The sequence below is a fragment of the Melanotaenia boesemani genome, chromosome 24 (genome assembly GCF_017639745.1).
Source record: "Melanotaenia boesemani isolate fMelBoe1 chromosome 24, fMelBoe1.pri, whole genome shotgun sequence".
Taxonomy (NCBI): Eukaryota; Metazoa; Chordata; class Actinopteri; order Atheriniformes; family Melanotaeniidae; genus Melanotaenia; species Melanotaenia boesemani.
The window spans coordinates 15551766-15563795 of record NC_055705.1 but is presented as its reverse complement, the minus strand read 5'-3'; the positions used below and the strand labels follow the sequence as shown (position 1 = coordinate 15563795).

General features: G+C 42.1%; 1 protein-coding gene across 1 annotated transcript; it reads right to left on the bottom strand.

Annotated features, from left to right (window-relative positions):
* Positions 1–64: 64 nt before the first annotated feature.
* kpnb3 (karyopherin (importin) beta 3) lies at positions 65–10882 on the bottom strand. Its single transcript, XM_041979123.1, has 26 exons — positions 10721–10882; positions 8817–8897; positions 7980–8172; positions 7656–7758; positions 7464–7560; positions 7276–7380; positions 6570–6692; positions 6358–6478; positions 6188–6275; positions 5920–6026; positions 5598–5722; positions 5407–5496; positions 5010–5183; positions 4705–4923; positions 4541–4624; positions 4320–4452; positions 4115–4236; positions 3925–4021; positions 3536–3708; positions 3246–3357; positions 2345–2400; positions 2130–2252; positions 1795–2014; positions 1479–1707; positions 1259–1400; positions 65–1176 (listed from the first exon to the last, which is right to left on the bottom strand). Exons 1-26 carry the CDS (start codon positions 10796–10798, stop codon positions 1090–1092), a joined length of 3282 nt encoding a protein of 1093 aa, XP_041835057.1. The 5' UTR covers positions 10799–10882; the 3' UTR covers positions 65–1089.
* Between the last annotated feature and the right edge of the window lie 1148 nt (positions 10883–12030).

Sequence of the window (12030 nt, the reverse complement as noted above, 5' to 3'; positions counted from 1 at the left end):
ATGCGATAAAGTTGACTCTGCAACAAATAGAAATAATAGTTCTCTATGGTTAAAGGAAAATCAATCAGAATTGTCAAATTTTATTGTTGGTAGTTTCTGGAATTCATTTCATACCTGCAGGACTTCAAAAGGGTTGAAACCATCAAGTTGAGCGTACAACGGCACTCTTTTTTTAACAAATGCTCTACAATAACGTTCCTTCAACTCATCACATGCGTCGAGGCTGTGATCAATCAGACCATTACACCGTTCTTTAGAGAACTCGTCCACAAGCTGCTACCTACACGGTGCTGTGAACCACTCAGACATTGTATTTCCTGTGAACAGCTGTCTGGAAGGCTATGAAGGGAAAGCTGCTAGGAACAACGTCGACTCTCCCAGACAACGATGATGCAAATTTCTAACTATGTAATATTTTCTATGTTAGTCACTTGACAAACATGCCGTTACGTTTGGAACATACCCTCTGAGCTGTGAGGCCATTTCCCCCCAGGTAACACTGGGAACATGAAAAAAAGAAAATAAAAATACAAAAAATAAAATAAAAAGAAATTTCACAGGAGACAGGCAGTGATTGCCCAGTGTGCATTTCCACCTCTTTTAGCAGCTCAGTCCAGAAGAATGTCCTGCTCCCTCACTTCCCCCTCTATGGCCCCTTTGAGCCTGACAGTCCAATGAATTGGATGACTTCGTGAATGAGTCTTTCTGGGCACAGCGAGACAAGTCACACATTGAGGAATGGTTGGAAACAAAACGTCCAGATAGACATGTAATGCTGATCAGATGGGGGATGGCTGCTAGAAGCTTTTACTTTGATTTCCACTTCTGTGGAAAGGGTGAAGTCTGAGGCAGATGGCCAATGTCCTCCATTGTCATTAATATCCAACCTCCCCCAAGTCGGCTGGATGTTGGTGGAGTTCTATTATAACGCGTTGGGGAGGTGATGGGGGTAAAGCCAGCATCCATACACTACAGATCAGAGCAGGAGGAAGGAGAGGGAGTGTACGGAGGAGATCCAGGAGCTCAACTTTTCTTCATGGGCTTTTTAGAAAGTGGGAAGATGACTGGGGGGGGTGGTGGGATTTAGGCTCAGGCAGTATTCAGTAGGTCCTGTATGGCTTTCTGCTGCGTCTCATTCAGCGTTGATACACACTGTGTCCATAGTCCTGCAGACACCTGGATGGAAGGAGAGAAAAAAAAGCTGGTTTCTTTTAATCTGTTTACTAAATTGGGTTTTAATTCTGAAATCTGAGCTCACCTGTACTTGACGGATGACATTTGCGAGTCTTTTGCTGCATGCATCTTCGCTTTTAATAGATTCATTTGCAACCCCGTCGGCTATGATGAGGAAAATTTTAGGAAGGTTGGAGTTGTCTGGCCCGAGGACGATGGGGTTGTTGCTGTGGAGAGAAGCCGAGTTAGTAGGAGTAGCTACATTAATGTCGGGAGGGAAGCGGGGTCAGTTGATCAGACTGTACCTCTCGATGAGGTCGCACAGAAAGTCAAATGTGTGGACTGCTTCCTCTTTGTCTTCGTTGAGAGGTAGCCAGCTGAGCCAGTGAGGAAGAACCTCATTAACGTTGACGCACTCTGGTCGAAATCTCATTAGCTTTCCGACAGCAGAGATGCAGTTCTCCGTGGCGTTGACGTTCTCCTTTGAGCGGGAATCTGCTGCCTGGATGACTCCAACCAGCATAGGGAGGGCCTCTGGAGCAAGAAAACAAAGTGTCACCCCACTTGTCAACTAAAAGCAATAATCTGACGACCAGCAAAGATCCGCTGCTGGAAACACACCTGTGCAGAACGGGCGATAGTTCTCCCCGCCAAACTGAGCCATGACTCCGACGCCGTAGGCGGCTGCCTGCCGAACCTCGGGGCTTGAGTCACACAGTGACTGCAACATCGGCCGAAGGAAATACTCTGCATATTTAAAGGAGGAGGGGCTGCAGTGCTCCACCACGTCGTCAAAGATGCACAGACCCCACTGTCTGTCAGCCCACGGCCTGTTGGGACACTGAATGCAAAAAGATTGATAACTAATCAAGCTGTAGCTTTCATTTGGTTAAAAACCAATTCCCCAGCAGGTCACTGAATCATTGGCCGCACACCCAGACGTATGAAACACTTACTATAAGCTGGACGATGAGCTGCAGCAACTGTTCAAACCAAGGCAGCACCTTCTCTTTGTAACTGCTGAACACGGAGTGCAGGATGTCCGACACTTTGGTCAGGATGTACACGTCGTTCTCATCCTGATAGAAACAAAAAAGCGAGAAGGAAAACCATCTGGAGGGCCGGTAACGCCTGACGGAGTTACTTATATCAGTGAAGTGAAAATATTTACCTCATCCTGTAGCGTTTCTTCTACCTGCTCATCATAGTCTTCATCCTGCCTTTTGGCTGTGAGGGAAAACCAGACACCAACGTTGTATTAAACACAAGGCAAAGCTCTCAACTTTACTACCCTTTGGACACCTTCATGGCAAAAGCGCACTCAAAAATTTTCTATTAAATCTTCATACATTAATATTTATTCTGCTTTTTTTTCTTGCATAAAATCAATTTCATGTTTATTTCTATAACACATTTACTACAATCCCTTCTGCCCAAAATGCTTTGAAATCACTTAAAAACAGACCAGCTCAAAACTACTGCAGATTCAATCATTTTCAGGATTTTAATCTTTTAAAAGCTAGTTTAATTACTTCAATAATTCCTTTATTAATTATAAAAACCATAAAAAAAATCCATTTGACATCATGGCATGCAATGGCAGTGAGGTAAATAAAAAATAATGTTTTAATGGAAGTTAACTAGGGAATTTTGGCCAGGACTGTGTCCAAAGGGAGCATCTGACACTACATAAAAAAACAGACTAATCACCACTAAAACTTAATACAACCAATAATCATTTAAATTAATAAACAGGCATTAAAATGGTTAAAAACCTGAACAGGATTGAATGCTTAGTCATTTTAAGCTGGCCTGAAGCCATTTAAGTGATTTATGAAAACAGAAGGAGGGAAAAAATAAAATAAATTGAAGTGATTTACTTGTTTTGAGTGTGCGCATGCATTTTTGGCATGAACGTATTCATCGGGTGAATCAGAGTATGAAAAAAAATATGAGAAAAAGACTATAAAAAAGATGCCACAAGCTGTAACAAGGTTAGGAAAAATGCCTGAGGAGGGCAAACGCCTAAGAAAAACATGTTAGTGTGTCTTCTGATTGTGGTGAGCCCTCACCCTGTCTGAGCTCCTGGTTCTTAAAATGCTCCTCCAGCTTTCCTTTCAGGATGCCACCCAGTTCTTCAAAATGCTCGTTGTTCAAACAGCCGTCTCCCATCAGCTCGATGCACTAAAATAAAAAAAACACTTCAGTTGGATCCAAAAATACATGGGAGCTTGTTATCACGACATCTGTAGAAAAAGCTATTTAAAGCAGTCTGGTTTATGCCAGCATCTTTTCCCCGCTCTGGCTGGACGAGCTGGTTTTGCTTCAAGTTCCCGGAGTGGTAGTATCAGGGAGGGATTACCTTGGCGAAAGAATGCATGATTTCTGACAGGACGTCTGAGTCGGGCTCCGTGCCAATGGCCTTGATGAGGGCGTCGCACATGAAGTGCCACATTTGGGTGAGGTACTCTTGTCCTCGAACTCGGGCGCACTCCAGCAGCAGGGGCATGGACTCAGCTGCTGCCACTCGCACACGTGAAGCCGTCAAGGAAAAACCGAACCCCATCTTCAAGCCAGCTTTTGTACCATCAAATATTTGAATTGCATGTATATTTCTCATTTTCTCTGACTTTACATCAATTTAAATGATGAATGGTGGAGTATAATTCCAGGTTTTAGCAAAATGTTTGGATCTAATTCAACTGGTTTTAGATGCAAGTTTTGTACTGTAGTTTAAAAATAAAAGGATATCATCGTGAAAGTAGAACTTCAGCAGAGGAACCATCAGCTTCACCACCTGCTCAGTGTACTCCACAAAGCCTTCTTTCAGTTCTTTGGCATAACACACCTAAAGGAATAAAAAAGAAAAAAAAACATCATGTTACTTGGAGGACTAGCAGTGAATATTTTATTTTTTAGAACATCGTGATTTTCTGCTCACCAACATCTGGCAGGCAGTGGCTTTCTCCTCCAGTCCGGCAGTCTTGATCCCAAAACTCTGCTGGTCTCCCAGGTTAACAAACTCCCAACCATCATCCTCAGATATGTTCTCCATGTCCTGGGCTGTAAGAGAATTCTTTTTAATTTTCTCTCAAACTTGTTTGGATTCAATTAAATTATATAAAGTGATTAAAATCTTTACTTACTGTCAAGGAGTGCCACCTCAGGCTTGATGGATGCAGTCTTCATAAGTGGGCCCATCACCACAGGGAGATACTGTTGAAACTCCTTCCCCAGAATCTTGCACATCCTGGCCCAGGCTGATATCATGTATGAGATCTAAACCACAAATAAAACATGGCAGACAGACTGTTGAGACTAAATGTTATTAAATGAGTAGATCCAAATTATGTTCAAGTCTTTCTACCTGAGGATCGTCATCCTCCAAGTCATTGAAGTCCGTCTGGGTTTTAAGGAGCAGCTGCATGACGGCAGAGGCATCTGGCATGAACTAGTAACAGAAGAGATGTTGATCATGAAGACAAACTGCTTCCTTTACAAATAGTTTAATCCCATTGTGTCTAATCATACCTTCTCCTTGCCGACAGCCAGGCCGATGAGACTGATGCATTCAATGGTTTTGCCGCGAAGCAGCCGGAGCTCCTTCTGCACAGCGTTCTCTACGATGTGTTTGAGGGAGGGCATGAAGAGGTCGTAATATGGCACAAACTTCTCCTCCGCTGTGTCAGCCACAGATGCAATAGATGTCACCACCTGCTCCAGGACTAGTTTGGTACCTTTCTGTATCAGCTGGTAGAATAAAAACATGAGACTGCTGAGAGTCAAACCTGTAGATTAGCCCAGAAAAAAACAAAAAACATGTAAACCTTCTGTACCTCCTGCAGCTTGGCAACCATGATGACGTGAAGATGCTGCACCAAGCTGTCCAGATAAGGGATGAGCAGTGATTTGGGACAGTCCTCTGTGAAGTTGATGAGGGCGGCAGCAGCATGCGCCTGCACCCGAGGGTTACTCTGGTCTTCCATAGTCTGAAGCAGGGCCGAGATCACCTGAAAGAAATGGAGGCACCGTCAGTTTGTAGCAAATAGCCTCCATGTTTACTATATTAGACTGTAAGAATAAATGAACTGGAAATTAATGTTTGATTTTATTCTTTAAAAAGTAGGAAGGCACAGTAAACAATCATAGCAACTAATGTGAACAAAATAACCAGCTACCAGGAAAACATAAATCCTTTAAAAAATACTTTAACTAACTTAAAACTTCATGTACCTTATCATGGAATTTCTTCTGAAAGGTTGGGGCGAAGTCTGTGGCCATCTGACCAATGGCATTGCAGGCAGCATAACGTACCCTTGGATGCTACAGAAGGAGGAGGGGGGAAAAGAGGAAAAAGTCAATGTTGCAAACAAAAACACATGTTAACACTGATCAAACTCATCTATATCCGTTTGGCTTCTTACAGGATCAGAGCAGAACAGGAGGACAAAGCTGACGATCTCTTGGAGGATGGCCTCCATCTGCTGATGGCAACCCTCACCGATGGCTGACAGAGCCATCAGCCCAGCATGGCGGTACTTCCAGTCAGCTACGAAACAAGAAAAACATTACAAAGTGAATCCCCAGTAATTCAACCATTAATAATGTTTAAAAAAATAAATGAATAAAAAGGAAGAAGGGTTAGGCTTTAACGTTCCATGTGTCAAATGATTAATTCCCTGAGCAAGGCTTCACTGGAAGTAAATTCATGCGGTTTAAATCTTTACAATTAGTAGGTTCACTTACGGTTCTGCAGCATCTGCATGATGTGTTGTTTTATCATGGGCAAAATAATCTTTCCTCCCAGACCGCAGGCTATTCTGTCCAGAGCGCTCTCACCAGCTACAGCATTACTGTCGAAGCAAGAGAAGACAAAGAAACAAAGCTTTAAAACTTTCATTAAAAAGCTTTTTATATTACTGTTGTAAAAACAAACAAAAAAAAAAAACAAAAAAAAAAACTAACCCTTAAATGGAAAACCCTGTACTCTATACAACCAGTTTTACCCTTTTACCTGTCAAAGTCATCGTCCTCCAGCTCGTCAGCCATGGCCCACTCGTCATCATCCTCCAAGTCCACCATCATGGTCAACATCTGGGGCACTGAGGAGACAAATGCTACCACCTAACCAATTCTGATAATGATCACCACCTCCCCCCAGCAGATTCTGAACCAAATCCTCACCACTCTGCGCTACGATAGCCTGGTGTTTCCTCAGCATGGCCGCTGCAGTCTCTGATAATGTGACGATGACTTCCAATGCCAACTGCCGCTGCATGTTTGTCAGGTTTGTGTCAGCGCACAGCTGAGGAGGCGGGACACTTGCTTAGCCAATGCCTCACTTAACAGTGCTTAAGAGTTCAAAGAGATTTTTACATTAAAATGATGCAACGTACCTTCAGACAGAGCTGCAGCGTGGCCTCCAGGTTGGGTCTCAGGTATTTGGGTGCTGTGTCTGCAATTTCCACTAAAGACTTGAGCACAGAGTCATCTCCCTGATAGCATGACTCATTCACAGCCTGTCAAAAAAAAAGTCATGTTAGTGATGCAAACGCCCCAGTTTGTATTAATCCCACAGCTACAATCTGACGATGAGTCACACACAAAACACCACTGCAACACCGGAAAGACTGCAGTAATTAACAAGATGAGGTTGAAATATTTCCTAATATCTTTATCCTGTAGATAGTTTTGTTCTTCTAATGTATATATGCATTTGGTTTCAATGTTTTCTCTCTTCAGAGCAAGGACTAATCACTACTAAGCCTGATGAGTGACTCATAGGTGCACAACAACAAGAGGACAGCACAAGTAACCATTGCAGCTCAAACTTTCCTGTTCTACCCTCCATTTTCAGAGCCATTGCTTCAGTTTCTTTTTTACTGGTTTGGTTTTCATGAACATTAAGGCAGATGAAAGAGGCACACAGAAGCACAGCATGAGCGTATCAATTATTAAGCTTTCATAAACGGGCTTTAAACAAAGCATGTAGCAATTTTTACTATCTGAAGCCATTACTTCTGCAAAAGCATCATCAGGCAAAAGAATAGAAGCAATAAGGCAACTTTCATTAAAAATATTCCAGTGGTTTTGACATCTTACCTGCAGGATGCCCGGCAGCAGGTCAGCAAAGTGCTTCAGCAAAGCTGTGTTGCTTTCATTGGACAGAACAAAGGATGCTGCAGCCCGAGCCGCCAGAGTACGAATCTGCAAGCATTTAATGCACCCTTGACACCACTGATGACAAAGCTAATTATGACACTGAATGTGCAACATGTTTTAGGTTTTACTTGTGGGTTTGCCTGGTCCTGCATGCACTGGACAAGCATGCGCTTGATAACCTCCATATAGTGCTGCTGCTGGTTCCCAAAGATTCCTGGAAAGTTCCTAAATCAAAGGCAAGACACACACCTGTCAGTCAGCTGCAGGACATCTGCCTGAACAGAGATCTACATCAAGCCGATGGTGTAACTGGAGCTCACCAGAATATGTGCAGGGCAGCTTCTCGCAGGCTGACATTGTCCGAGTTCACAGAGTCAAACAGAAACTTGAGCACCTCTGGCCACTGGTTATTCCCATCGTCATCTAAATTAGAAGAAAAAGACTAATGATGGAAATTTGAATAATTACCATCTAAATTTCTAAAATGATCTAAAACAGCCAGCAGCAAGTTAGTCAACATATAAAGGCAGTTTTATCCTTTTATATTTACTACTTAAGCTGTCAAAAATACATTAAATACTTTAAGTCATAAAATAGAAAAAGTTTTTAAAATTTTAATTTTAAAAGTAAAAAACTTATTTTACCGATGAGGTTGCGGGACAGCTCAGCTGCGATGTCGCAGACCTTCTTGCGGATGTTTGGCGAGGTCTCGTGCTGGATGCTGGTCAGCAGCTCTGTCTTAATGGCCGTCTGCATCTCCACGGTTAGCCCCGGGTAGATTTCCTCGAAGGAAGATGACAACAGCCGCCGCAGCAGCACTGCCGCCATCTGTTTGACCTGAGCACACAAAACGAGGTTTGGACATGTCCTGGGTCTGAGCAAATCAATGACGATCAGACAAAAGAATGAATTCAGAACTTGTAAAAAGGTAGAAAAGCCACAATTTCCTTATGTATCTAACAAACAATATGACTGTTGATACTAACGTGGAGGATGTACGAAGATTTCACAGGTAAAAAAAAAATAACTACACTGATAAAAACTTGCAGCATCTTAGAAAAGGGAGTCACTCCCTGTGGGACAAGCACCTCTCTGCCTGCTCCCATTTCAGGACTCTAAAAATATCCAGTGTGAGGTAAAGGGGAGGAAACACGAGGGACCAAGCAGCTGGTGGAGTAACCGCTAACTTAACTGACCGAATGGCAAAACTATGAGTCATGAACAACCTTCTTTTCCAGGCTGCGGTGACGGCAGATGTGTGATAACTCGATTCTTAAAATGCCATCTATGTTGTTAGACAGGCTGAATTTCTATTGATGATGAATCAGTAAAGTTTTATTACTTTTTTTCCTTTAAAATGGCACCCAAAATAGTTTATACAGTATAGTGTTAAGAGACAACAATTTTAAGATTTCCTCCACTTCAAGCTGGAAGAATCTAACGTGTCATGCCAAAGATATGCAAGCACTGAGTGTACAAACCTCCTCTGCAGCAGATGCATCTCTGATGGCCTGCAGCAGGAACGTAATCTTGCTCTGGCCTGGGATAGTGTCATAGGTCTCCTGCAAAGAAGGGAATACAGTTATTATTATTATTATTATTATTATCCAAAGTGTTTTTTGAAGGATGAAACTTGAAATTATTCCCATCTGGTATGGTTTCCACTGACAAACAAGAAATGCAAATACACTTGTGTCGGGGATGTTGTTGCAATTATAGGGTGTGCACTCTGAGGACAGACACTCATGTGGAGGTAGCGTCAATGGTAAACAAACAAAACAAAAACAAAAACTTTTTTAAACTGTTTGAAAAATTAAAAGATTTCTTTTCAGAGCCACAACTGCTTTAAACAGCAAGATCCTTGAACATCATGGGTGTTGCCGAGTGAGTATTTCTGCATAACAAACAACAAGTTTGGGAGGTGCATCGGTGTGGCAATGCTAATGCTGTGTTGAAATAAGATTACAGATAAAGCAAATGAATCTGAATGACAAGGTGTTAGCACTGAGTAAGTAAAACAGTGCATGTAAAACACAATCAGCAACTTCTGCACAAACCTGATTAATGGTCATGGTTACAGAGCTGATTTAGATGGTAGGATGGCTTAGTTAATAAAATAGAAGTCATACAAAACTGCTTAATCTAAATTAGGATTTATTTCACACTGATTTAATTATGTTAGGTAGTATGGTATGACTGATCCCATCAGTGGACTACGTTCAAATCACTTCAACTAGTCTAGACTGCCTCAAGACCAACACTGCCCCTTTTGGCTTGCTGATCCCAAAATATCTAAGATTGGGCAAACAGTTAGGGCAACTAAATTTCCTTTTTAAATGAGTTGGGGTCTTTTATAGGTGGATCAATTCCTTTTATGAGTGTGAGTCAGAAGGGGTGAGTTTCTATAGAGGATGAATTCCAATGAGCTTAGCATCGCGACAGACAGTCTGTGCTTTGTAAAGAAAAACGCTGACTGCTCGTGATGGGGGAGTAAATGATAAGATTCAACCACCTCATCCAAACGTAGGATGCTGAAGAGGGAAACTGGTAACAAAGCTTTGCCGCGGCGGCAAGAGGCTAATCGTGGTGGGAAAGAGTGAAAAGGCCAGCTAGACGCAGCCCAAACAAATCCTCATTGAAACTAATCCAGAGAAAGTGGATGACCAGAAACGAGGGACGTAAACGTAATCATCAGATTTAAGATTAAACATTAAACAAATTATGAAAAGGGCAGCATGTCTAAAACAGGGAGGGTATACGGACTTTCATATGAAACCACATAAGGCCATTTCAAAAGTACTGCCAGCCTTTCTCTCCATTTAAATGAAGTCATATTTACACTCAATTTTGCTGGTTTGTGGCGTATAGCTGTGATAGGATTCTAACATGTAGCTTCGTACTTCTATTCCAAACCCTCATGTTTAAGCTTTTAGCATGCCAGTGTACTCATTGCTAACTTGCTAGCCTGCAAACCTAGCAACACTGTCGTAGCTACTTAGCTCCACGCTACTTCCTGTATTCCAGTAGCTTGAAGACTAGCTTCCCTGTCAGCTGGAGATTTGAGATTAGGACCCGACAAACGGATCATTTCACTTATTATCAAACAACCTGAGCGCCACACGGACACTCGCGCGCACACGTCTACACAGTGTCATGCCATGGTCCGTTTCTGTAACATCTACATTATGTCCACTAAACTACGCAACGAGGTCGTAGTTAGCGTTAGCTGACTTATACTAGGCTTCATATCGCACGTGGGCTATCCAGTCTGACGTGAGAGATCGCAGCGCGCGGCCAGACCAGAGCGCTAGGCGGTTAGCTTTTTGCTAACCTGACCATAACAGTCATCCAACTTGTCAGTCACGAAAACAACGTCTTTTCTTACCTCTGATTGTTTCCTGACATTGTTGTCAGAACTCATGAGATTACCCAGCAAGAGGTAGAACTGCTGTTGTTCCGCCATTGCAGTGAGATCCAAAAAGACCAGCCGGGTGGAGAAGCGGCGAAATGAACCCGGCAGACCCTGCTTCGGTCACACAATGCTGCTTCGCTATCATTGGCTTGCTTTATCAACTCTACTTAGCGTTCATTGGAACACAGGGGAGCAGAAAACGAACGCCATTGGCTAAAAATAATTCTCTGAGCCTATTGGATGGAATTGATATAAGGAAAGTGAACGCTTTCTTTCTATTAGCTACTAGTAAATTACTAAAGCGCGGGAGTTTATTACACCACTGCTAAGAAAATAGAAACAGCAGTTCGATGCCGCTGTGGTAAAATGCAAGGCTTTTTTTTTGTGGTCATATTATCAGCTGTATGTAGAGCAGGTCCGAGCCTCCACCACGTCAGCATACCAATGATAGTTTTATAGCACGTAAAGTAACACACCCATTCATTTGCATTATTTGTAGTTGGCTTACATCATACCTGTGTCATGTGGTTTTTAAGGTTACTGTGGTAGCAAATACAGAAAAATGTTAGTTATCTATGAGTGTGCTAAACTTGTTTTTGTGCATGCACTGTATGGCAGAGGTAGCAGCCCATAGCAGGAATTTATTAGTGATTTTTTTGTGATAAAAGAACATTTTCATGGTTGGAACACGAAAAAAGCCACAGAAATAGCATTAAAATAAAGTTTTTGTGTTTATGGTCACTTTTATTTGTGTATTTATTTATTTACTTAATCAAGATATCTTAACACTTCACCACTGGTTGGCAGGAGGCCTCAATCGGCTTGTTAGTTTGCTTTTGCCTTGGGCCGGCCCAAACAGTATGTAATGTTTTGGTACTTGGACACTTCCATCAGTGGAAGTCTAGAGCTCTGTTTTAGTAAAGAACCGACTGAAGGAAAATGTGGACATTTTGCAACTTATAAACCTGTATTATGAATTTGTTGCATGTTTTTCTGTGGACATGTGTATTTATTTTACAATCGCTAAGATGGTTTGTTGGTGATAATAGTATTTTGGGCATGGTGCACAGGGAAAAGAACAGGGGTGCCTAATTTAGAGTCCTGTGGAACCCCTCATGCCAGAAATGAAGTAGAGTAGGAACAGAAATACAGAGAAAACATTTCAGTTCCCTGTTAAATGTCCTCCTAATGAAGTCATGACTGCTCTCTTTAAGTGTGGAGGTAGTTCAACAGGGTGTTGAACTACAATATATATATATATATATATATATATATATATATAT

What these genes read in the sequence shown, in the direction of transcription:
- kpnb3 (XM_041979123.1), bottom strand. Translation starts at nt 10,798, where the DNA reads ATGGCGGAACAACAGCAGTTCTACCTCTTGCTGGGTAATCTCATGAGT. An exon ending in ATGTCAGGAAACAATCAGAG is followed by an intron (nt 8,898 to 10,720) that starts GTAAGAAAAGAC and finishes CCTTCTTTGCAG; the next exon opens with GAGACCTATGACACTATCCC. An exon ending in TGGTTGCCAAGCTGCAGGAG is followed by an intron (nt 4,924 to 5,009) that starts GTACAGAAGGTT and finishes TTATTCTACCAG; the next exon opens with CTGATACAGAAAGGTACCAA.